Raw genomic sequence first — 10,888 nt, 5'->3', positions numbered from 1 at the left:
TGTGACACCAATTCCACTCTATAATGGCAGCAGGGGTGTCAAACTGCCCCTAAATGCTACATGTATTGTCCAAAAAAATTATTGGCCGCCTATTACTTATCAAATAAAGGATACAGGCTAATTCAGTCCTTTGTTAACCATTGTTTGCTACTTAGTACTGTTGAGTGTTAAAACAATTAAAAACCAACACATTAATTTATATCCCCATATAAAACTTTGTATAAGATTTTAGAGATTGGATTACATGAGTAATGAGGAGTATTGCATATGGCTTTTTTTTATTTTTTTTTATAAGTCCTATTGGTATGCAGCACAGTCTGAATACTTCTAAATCTATTACTAGTGTACTGTATTATTGGATCTCCCTTTGCTTAGGATATTGACAACTTATTGAGGAAGGACATACCCCAGCATAGTTATAGGGATTTTTATGGATATTTTATTGGACGGGCCGTGAAAATGTGAGCAGGCTTTGTAGGACTTTATTAGATCAACCGTTGGGGGAAAGTACTTTGTATTAAATACTTGTATAAAATAATATTCACGGAAAGTAAAGATTGGTTATAAATAAAAACTATATTATATTATAAATAATTAAATAGTAAATTATAAAAACATATAAATGTTTAAACCATTTAGGTTTCCCTTTAATGGGTTTTTCTTAACTGTTTACTCAAAACACGGTAATTATTAAATGGCTGCTTTTTAAATGAAAGTCTATCCAGCAACACAGCAGGACCCACATGCCTCAGCCAGTCCGCCAAGTGAAAGCTAGAAGCATTTAATATGGGTTAGACACGGAGTCTGGAAGCACATTGCAAGCTTCATTTTACTAAGGTATTCAGCCAGTCTGTATGTCTGTAGCTCCCCGTCTATGACCTTTAAGTCTGCGGCTTAAAAGTGTAATTTTTGTATGCCAGTCTGTAGTTTTACTGTATTATTAGGAATGTATTTCCTTCAATGAATGATAAAAGGGGCCGTAAATGCAAAAGTGATGTTTCAAGTGAAGTTTGTTGGACTGAGCCAGCCCTTGACTTAATGCATTAGATGTCCCAACAGTGAGATCTTGTGGTAGTGCCCAACCATGTTTTTGTCTGCTGTCTTTGGATGTTCTTTATCTTCATTTTTCATATACCCCAGTAAAAAAAATAGCCAATGCTTTTTGAAGGCTAACCAGTCCCTCTTGATCAGTTGTGAGAAAGCATTGTGCATGTGCGGATTGGCTGACCTCACTGAAATGCACAATCAAGATTTCCAATTGATCCGGCTTCACATAATACATGATAATGTTCATTCTTTCCCTCATTACCGGGGTTGTGAGCTCCCTAAAAGTTGGCAACTTGAGTGACTGATGTTGAGGGAAATAAAATTGTCCGGACTTCAATGAAGTTCAATAAATAGAGCCCGCTCCTCCTTCAATGACAGCAGATATTTTGCATTATGCTGATATTTTGGCAGCCCTAGAGAGATAAGAAACTACCGGGTAGTCTTGCCAGCACTGACCTATAAAGAAAACATCTGTTTTGGATGGATCCTTTAAAATGTATCTAAAATTATTTAAATTTTTTGGCTAAATAATGAAATGGTAAGAACCTATTTCTGAATATTATTGTTGCCTTCTCCCGAACTACAGGGCTTCAGTCTCCCAACTTGTCTATCCAACCATTGTCACCAAGACCTAATGTATGGGAAAAAAATCTAATTTTTTTTTGTTGTTACCGATGAAAATGGAAACTGAATATTGATAGAGATACTTTTTCTAGTGATAACTGTTGATGAGCCAACCTCTTATTTCTCAATGTAACTACAGGACAAGAAGTGAACTAAACTGTTTAATAATTGACAGATGGCAAAAAAAGGATAAAGAAAATCTATGGCAATGATGGGAAATTCAAGATTATGCTTGCTTTTTTTTCCCCCTAAACATGACTAGGGTACTTCAGATGAATCCATAGCCGCTATAACTTGACCAATTTCCCCCCCCCTTTTTACCCTTTCGGTTCCACAAAAATTACACACACCATTCTTGTTGGTAAAAATTGGCCATAGCAGCCCCTTTTATTTAACCATATTACAACATTTTATAACCAGACACCATTTTAACCAACCACCACCATCTGTCTGTCAAATGGGAGACAAACACCCTCCTTTTAGTCCATGGATGTTCCAGTATAACCTCCTTCTTCACCAAGGCATGTCCGCTCCACTTCCCGGCCCCCAGCCGCCCTTACCCCGCCTCGGGGACATTTAGTGGGTTCTACCTCGGAAACCTAGCCTCCACAACAACCGAGTGTCATGCAAGGCAACCACATAACAACAGTGCCCATACAATTATGGGTCCCACCCCCCGTACATTCCCCCATTTTGAACTCTAACTTCCATGGACATTCAAATACTAACCCGCCCCACCCTAGCTGCTATGACGAATAAAATACTCCAACCTTTCAAAGCCTAGGGAGGGAGGGTGGGAAACTCTCTTTTGTCCAGTCCTAACTGCTGTCACCCCCCTCTCGCTCCCCCTGTTTATCTCTTATCAGGCACCAATCAGTGCCCTTAATTTTCCCGCACTTTTCTTTATTTTTTTTTTTTTTTTTGCTTTTATGTATTCCCTTCCCCCCTGTCATGAGGCCTTCTGCCTATATGGCTTCAGGCCTACTTTATTAACATATTCAGGGCCACTGTTGCAATCATTGTTGTGACTATTATACCTGCAGTCAGTTTGCAACCCTATGTGCTTACTGAAATCTTTGCTAAATGCCATTATCTTTTTAATTTACAGCACGGACTGTATTTTTTCCACTGTGCATATGAAGAAATGCCGTGCTTGTAATGCATGACTCATCCCAAAGTATTCCATTAAAAGTGTGGGTCATTTTTGTCACTGTTGTTGTATGTTGTGAAGATTGTGCATTGACTTGTTTCTCCTGGCTATAGATCTTTTTACACATCTGGTCTGAAGCTTCCATAAGACAATGGTATTGTAGGCATCTAGGTAGACTATGACCATTTTGTTGTCGGGTTTTTAGAGTTGGGCATTTAAGAAAGGTTCAATGCAAGCCAAAACATGGCCATGTTATCCTTGTCTGGTGCCCCAGGTTTAAGACTGGGTAAAAGCAAATATATATATATATTTACCTTTTTTGTGTTCAGGTGCATTTTACACCTACAAAAGTAGTAGGTGATTTTGGAAGCAGGAGGGCACATATTATTTTACTTTTCTGTATATGTAAACTCAATAACTCATTTATGCTTTCAGTGTGTTATTTTCAGTACATTTTAAATATGTAGATTGTGTATTAACCAGGTGATAGTCATGAAGGTCCTTGTTCAGGCATTTTTTTTTCTAGGGTGACAATAGAGTGTCCCTTTGTTCTAACTGTGCTTCTGAATTTCCAGTCTGCTACATAGGTTAATATACTATGCAGTCATTGTCCACTATTTTTATCATCCCACAACCCTCCCTGAAACAAATCATGCAGATGTAACTGCAGCAACAAAAAGTTAAAAAAAAAATTATATATTAAAAAGTTAAGTCAATGATTTAATATACTTTTTTTAAAAATTAAACCTAATTCAGTATACTTGACCTGTGTACGTTCCCAAAAGTAGATGTAATTTCTGATGTAAGTAGATGTAAGTTGTCTATCTGACTTCTGCACTTTAGGAGTTAGAGATCCAGAACATGCATGGGACATGTAAAATCAGTGCCTCTGATCTGCGTATTTTTATGGCAGAGTTAGCATTGTCCCATTGTATCTCTTGTGGTAGGTTTTTTTTGAGGAATAAACAAGTTTCCTGCTGTGAGACACCAAGCTACCGTATATCTTTTAAATGCTTTCATGTGCATATGAAATGATGTTTGTATGTTAATATATATTTGCCACCGCTGCCAGTTTTGGGTTACTTGGTGCATAGAAAGGGGGGCATGACCTATTGGAAAATAAGTGGGAAAACTTCCCAAATAATTGAGGAGGAAATATTTCAGTAAATTCTGATATACAAGCCAATGTTATCTTACCTTGGGTGTAATACATGAACAGGTCGCTGCATTGTTCTTAAAATAAACAATCCTCTATGCCAGATAGTATAGCTTCTGCTGTACCTCTTCCCTACTACAGCTATTGGAACTGCAGTGCTATGGTTCTTCTCTGCCCCCCTCTCTAAAAGCCGTTTCTTTTATTGCCTAATACTGCTTTTTACATTTTGGGATAAAGAACCTGTCTTTTTGTAGATTATTGGTTTCCCAAATTTAATCCTAGATCAAAAGGTCTAGCTATATTTGGGCTTATGTATACGCCAGAATCTTAACCTTTGTTGTATGCACTGGAAGTTCTAGCTCAATGTCCGCCAACCTTTTGGACCATTCATTTTCACGGACTCCAGACCACGCATGCACGGGGAGCCGTGCTTCGCTCAAAAGGGAAGAAACTTTCCCCCAGAGTGATGTCGGAACCTGCCCACTCTCCTATTGCAGTCTGAGCCTGCGATGCATACTGGGGACATGGCTGGTGCCCCCTAGCGGGGTCCTTATTCTGACCCCGCTGTGTGCACCAGCTAGAGCTGCGGTTCACCAAAATTTTCTTGTAGACCACTGGTTTGCGACCGCTGTTCTAGATCAGTGTTTCTCTGGAGGTTGCTAGGGGTTCCTGCAATGAGCCTCTTATCCAAAGATCATAGGTCCCACCTAAATGGACCTACCTGTAAGAGTGACATTCTTCCCCCTGGTCAGCAGTGTACAGGTCACATTCCACTGGCCACCACACTAATATACTGTGTTCTGTGGCTACAGTAAATTATATCTGGGGTTCCCTGAGGACATGAAAATTATTTCAATAGTTTCCTCCATGGGAGAAAAGTTGATCTAGCATGACCAAGTATTTCTGCAATAGTCAAATACATAACAAAAGCTTTCAGTGGTACGTTTGAAAGGCCAAACAGGGGCAAGTAGGAAAAGATAATTGTTCGAGTTTACATACACTTTTAAGGGCCACATTTAAAAAGCAGTGGTATGTTTTACCAATGAACCATAATGCTGATTTTTTGATGTACTTGATAAATGAAGCTTTGTGTGTAGGATTTTTTTCATAAAGAATTGGGGAGTGGGTAAGAAAAGGACATTAAGCACATGACCTGAAATAGGTCATGTACTGACTGACACCTTCCAACCATATGCACCATGTTTTTATTTTTATAAATAAAAACATGAAATGCCCATGTCCTGTAATGTATTTCCAGCAATGATCTGCAGACAACCTCTAGTCTTTGTCTCTCAATGTGTCTTGGTCCTAGGAATTAAAATTTAGCTAAAGAAAGGTGTAAAAAAACACATAGAAATGTCAAAATCAGTAAGTAATCCCATTTTTGCATAAAATTGTGACTCATTTTAAACCTTCCAGTTCCTGAAATCTAAAAAGAACATTAACAAAAACAAAAAAAAAAAGTATTACAAAGGTCGCAAGAAGTTTATTAAATGGAAAACCATCAAAGATTTTTTCCTTTCTTTTGCTTGCAGCACATTATTTATACAGAATATATTAGAATCCCTTTTTTTAGATACAGCTTGAAACATGAATGACCTTCAAATCCCTTTCTTAATGTTTTGTGATTTTTATAATGGCTTACAAAGCGAACAATAAAACCCTCAAGTATGGCTGTACAACACTGAAAATAGGCCAGAAATAGTCAGTAGAAAAACCAAATTGCTCTGTACAACATAGGAATATAGATGACTTAATTCTGAGAAATGTGCTAAATTTACATAGTAATTACCATTTAACATTTTACATAAATAAAAAACAGTAAAATATTAAAAATGGAGGAATAAAAGCCACGTCCATGCAATAAAAGTCTTCTAGTCACAAAACACTGAAAATAAAAACACAACTGGGCTTAATTATTGTGTGCAACGGTGTGTTGATTTCTCTCTACAGTTAACAATGCACACCAAATTTTGTACTGCAATTAAATGAGCTCAGTAATTTGCTTTATCTAAAAAAAAAAAAAAAAAAGTAATCAAAATGGCTATATCCTTATGAACCGTCACCAGTTACACTGCGATGTAAAGTTATGTGCATGCAAATCTTTGCCCCCTGCAATCCATTCCTGAAGCAGCCTTCCCCGACTCTCAGATGAAATCATCCCCCACAGTTTTGTACAAGAAAACCCATCAAGGATAGTTTTACCAACATGGCTAGTCATAGCACATGACCTGCTGGTGTTTTCACACTGGAGACTGCACATAAAACATTGGAATGTCATTTGAAGTGCTTAGGTTGGTGGAGGGCCATTGGTATATCTCAGCATTGGGTAAAAGGAACGGGCAAAGTTATTGGCTTGGGCACAGCTGTAGTCCTCCTCGGAGAAGGGGATCATGCACGCGAGTAGAAGTAGGAGGAGGAGTAGAAGCTGGAGAGGAAGGGCAGCACGCAACACCCGGTAGAAGAACGATTGCTTCTTAGATGTTTCCCGAACAGTGGCAGGGGGCTTCTTTTGTCTGTAAAGAGAAATGAATAATGTAAAGGTTAAAAGACATTCTGCAGCTTGGGTCTATGTATTTGTTCCTAAAATAATGGTATAGTGTTTGTAAGCATAGTAACATCTGGGAATTTGAGACCTTTTAGTGGTATTATGGAAAGTGATGTTAAACCTTACCATACTTTGACCCTTTTTGGTAAAGTAGGGAAAAGTCGGGATTACATTCCCATTAAACCTAATATTTCCATATATATAATTTAATATTAAAAACATAGTGGTTGTAAGATAATGATCACATTTTCTTCTGACATGTAGAAGCCACTTCTGTTTTTTTATTAATATAATGTAATCACAAAGCTCTTTTAAAGAATTTGAACACTTTTCAGCCATTGCTGCAGATGTTTAGATTACTGCTGTTGCTTTTCTGGCAAACCTAGAGATTGGGTTTTACATTTTTTTTTAATGCTACTGGAATTTAAAAGTCAGCACTGAGCTCTAACCCACAATTGTCAATTTTCTTATCCATTGGAAAATTGACATTAACTACAAGTTCAGAAACAAAATGTGGGAGAACAATGAACCAAACGCCCCTCCTAAATAGTTGGCATGGGAAGAGATGTCTACATTGGAACCTTTCCACCCACCTACTGTTTTGGTGCTGTCTGTATAATTTTGGGTAATTATTTCCTGCTCTACCAAAAACTAAAAATTTAGGCAATACACTAGATTGTCCAGAAGCTCTAAATGGTTATTTGTAACATGTTGCACTGCAGGTCCCATCATCCTAATTTTAGGACCAACTCAGTTGTTGACCTGGATCATTCATCTTTAAAGGCCATTATTGCAAAGGAATCTCCTATATTTATGTAGAGGAATGCAAAATATTTGCCTTTCTTGGGGTCAGTGACACTGGCCTCTGAAAACCCAACATTTTTAGGAATCCCCTGCAGGTCACAAGACTTCTAAGTCTGACCTGCACATCACTGCAAGAGACTGCTTTATGTTAGGGTCAGTGATAGGAACCAGGTAGAGTTGTGGTGGAACCCAGGAGATCAACATTTCAAAATGTCCTAGGCACCGATAACATGATTATATATAGTGTTCTCTAGTCCCATTCACCGGACCTACTTGTGACTGTGATTTATGGGCTCACGGATGGAACCAAAGATTGCATCAGGGGGATGACATACTATAGAATCTTAGGTAGCGTGGGCAGCAGGACAAGTACATAGCGAGTATACTTTCACAGGTAACATATTTGGTAAAAGAAAATACAAATACCTGCTAGCTCGAGATGCTCCAACTGCGACCTGGGGGAATAAACAAACAGTTACAAAATTAATTAAACTTTCAAATAAAGAAAGACCTTTTCAGGTTCCAAAAAAATGAAGATCAAAGGTCTGTGTAACAAAAAAAGACGGGAACATTAGACTGTAGGAATGCGGCTATTTTAGTCTGTATTCTCAGCTCAAGAGTAAACCAGTTATGTAAAACCCTGGAACACCATACATGCAGTCACCACTTACAGGTTGCAAGAGTGAAAATATGGAATAGTTGCAATGTTTAAAATTTATTGTAATAAAAAGAAAACATGGGAAACGCACTTCATATAAAGGAGCCAAGTGACTGGTTCTCCTTTGAGATCACTTCGTCTACCAGCTGATACGTGTCTGTGTTCCTAGGCAGAGCATTAAAGCTGCAGAAGCCCTCTTGTAACGTCTGACTTTGACTTCTACTTTGTATTGGCAAACTGCAACTGGCAACTGATTGTACCATTTATAAATAATTAATGTTGACAGTCATCCTATCTGGAGCATTACGCTCCATTCTTTCAGCTTTGGAGAATTCTAAGTGGTGCATGTGTAGCACAGTGTATCTCAAGCCCTATGCCAAGCCTAGACTGTGCATGCATGGGAGTTGGGTCATTCAAGGCTGAAGAGCACATGGCTAGAGAAGATTGCTTTGCCAGTTAAGCCCTCCACAATGTGTAAATATGTAGTGCATATTTGAACAATGTGGCCAAAGCTTCCTGGAGGCCCCAAAATCGTTGGGAGTTTACTACAGCAATAGGTGAACCTACAGGGCCTGATTTATTAAAGCTCTCCAAGGCTGGAGAGGATACACTTTCATCAGTGAAGCTGGGTGATCCAGAAAACCTGGAATAGATTTCTTCCAAGTCCTTTGGTATTTGCTGGCAAATGTTTTGAATCCTGGACCAGATACATTCCATTCAATGCTTTACTGATGAAAGTGTATCCTCTCCAGCCCCCGGAAAGCTTTAATAAATCAGGCCCATTGTGTAAACAGCCATTGTTGAACTCATCCAGGCTTTGCCTGCATGTAAAGCTGATTTTTGGCATCAGTAGTTTGGCACACAGTTATATATTCATGGTGGGTTTAGGTGTGATATTATCTGAACACCTGAGCTGAATTCCTATTCTAGGTCAGAGATTTGGAAGGCATTAAAGGCCAAGGACTACAACACCAACCAGACAAGCTGAGTTTTTAGAACCAAGTCAGCAATAGCAGCTTACATTACTTCTCAGTACAGGTCTACTTTCATGAGTTTGTTGCCATTCTCAGTATAGATTCTGATTCCCGGCCATAGCATGTCAATTTAAGATGCTGAGGAACTCTAGCCAGTACAAAGGAACAGAGCAAGAACTATTGAGCTGCACTGACCTACAGCAACACGTATGTTGACAGCAAGAGAGCCACTGGCAGGCTTTAGGAAAATCTATATACAGAACAGCAGCAGAACGGTGCTAAATGTAAGAATAAGGTAATGGGACGATCTCCTGTATTACTCACCAGAGCTCGCTGTACTGTTTTTAAGTCTCGTGAAACTTCTTTTAGGAGCTGTCTTATCTTGGTTGCAATGACATGAGCTCTTTCATTAGCTTCAATGTAACCTCCTTCAGCATTACTTCCCAGCAAGTAACTTGACATGTCCTGAAGTGACTTGGCTTGGATTTGCTTCTCGAGCAGCTGCTCTTTCAGTTGCTACATAAAAAGATTTGAGCAACAGCATTAATATACGTTTTTACTCATAGGGCTCAAATAACGTGACTTCAAAGATCAACGCAAGGTACCATGTTGCCTTTTGAAATAATGAAAGCCATTCCTACAAAGAAAGCAATTAATACATCTGTCCTGCTGCACGAGCCACAGTACTCCCCCTCTGTTTTGCATGGTTTTCTTCCCCTAGCCCCTACATCAATACTGTGTCTTGTAGTGATATATAGGGCCAGTAGAGGAAACCAAGTGAGTGTACTGGCAGACGCCAAAATCTCAACACTAGAAATGTTGAATTTCTAACATTTTTAGGCAAACGTGAATTTGCAACACAGAGGACTTTAGCACTAGGGGTAATTTTTTTTATTGCTTTCCTTGCAGGGAGGACTTTAGGTTTCCACATCACCAGTAGGGTAGACTATGGTCTTTGAATTTTTAAAAATGGAATGGTAAAACACAATATATTGCCATCTGTGTCTTATTCAAAAGAAGCATGTTTTACCGTGAGATACAAGTTCAGTATAAAGGTACAAGTATGGGGAATGTGAATTTTGAATCTTGTGACACTCAGGGGTACTTTATGAATTTAGGTTGTTTTCAGCACTGAAAATTACTGCACTGGGCTCCTTGTGCCACAAACTAACAAACATCAATCTTAGTGGGTTTGCAGGTCATAAGATGCATATACCAAAACCTACATCAGGAAACTTACCATTAGTTGCCTTTGGCACTCTAGCAAAGCATGTGGATCTCCCTTATGATTTGCGGCCTGGTATTTCAATCTTCTAGATTCCGCCTCAGTCAACCACAGTAATAGCTGATGGCTTGTCTCGTGGAATTCCTGGAAAAAGTAGACAAAATTTATTGCAAAGGACTTCAAACTCCATCCAAGGTAGGCAATGCACTAGCCAGGCTGACAGCCCATTCCAAAAGAAAGCGTATTACCAAGACAGACACATTAGATGCTATAAATGCCAGGTGCCCCCCACTCCAAGCCTACCTGCCAGATTTACAAGAATGAAGACAAAGCATGCAGTGCATATATATGCTTGATTTTTGTCTCTACCTAACACTTTGAACATATGCAATTAATTTAGCCTTAGTTCCTGGATTGGTCTTTAATGTTTCCAGCCATACTAGGTGTCTTTGTAGGGCTGAACTTACCATGTCTACCCTTTAACACTACTAATGAGCATAACAGTTAATATGCAATTACATAAAGAAAAGAGATAAAAATGGTACACAGAGATAAAACATTTACAATTGTAGGAGATATAAAATCTTGATCAATATCCAATGGGGTTGGATGGTAAAAGCTGTCTTGTGTTCCCACCAAGAAGAGTTTTCTTCCCTTTTTCCTTCTAACAGCCATCAACCCGACAGAGGAAATCTGTACTCA

General features: G+C 38.8%; 1 protein-coding gene across 1 annotated transcript in view; it reads right to left on the bottom strand.

Annotated features, from left to right (window-relative positions):
* Positions 1–5,443: 5,443 nt before the first annotated feature.
* Positions 5,444–10,888, bottom strand: part of SYNE2 (spectrin repeat containing nuclear envelope protein 2) — a 202,439-nt gene continuing 196,994 nt past the window's right edge. The window contains exons 100-103 of the mRNA XM_072427657.1: positions 10,202–10,330; positions 9,220–9,477; positions 7,756–7,784; positions 5,444–6,493 (exon numbers count right to left, since the gene is read on the bottom strand). Coding sequence (XP_072283758.1) covers positions 6,268–6,493; positions 7,756–7,784; positions 9,220–9,477; positions 10,202–10,330 — 642 coding nt within the window. The 3' untranslated portion in view covers positions 5,444–6,267. The remainder of the gene's footprint in view (positions 6,494–7,755; positions 7,785–9,219; positions 9,478–10,201; positions 10,331–10,888) is intronic.

Source organism: Pyxicephalus adspersus, chromosome 12 (genome assembly GCF_032062135.1).
Source record: "Pyxicephalus adspersus chromosome 12, UCB_Pads_2.0, whole genome shotgun sequence".
Lineage (NCBI taxonomy): Eukaryota > Metazoa > Chordata > Amphibia > Anura > Pyxicephalidae > Pyxicephalus > Pyxicephalus adspersus.
Note: the sequence above shows the minus strand (reverse complement) of the source record. Positions and strands in the feature narration are given on the sequence as shown.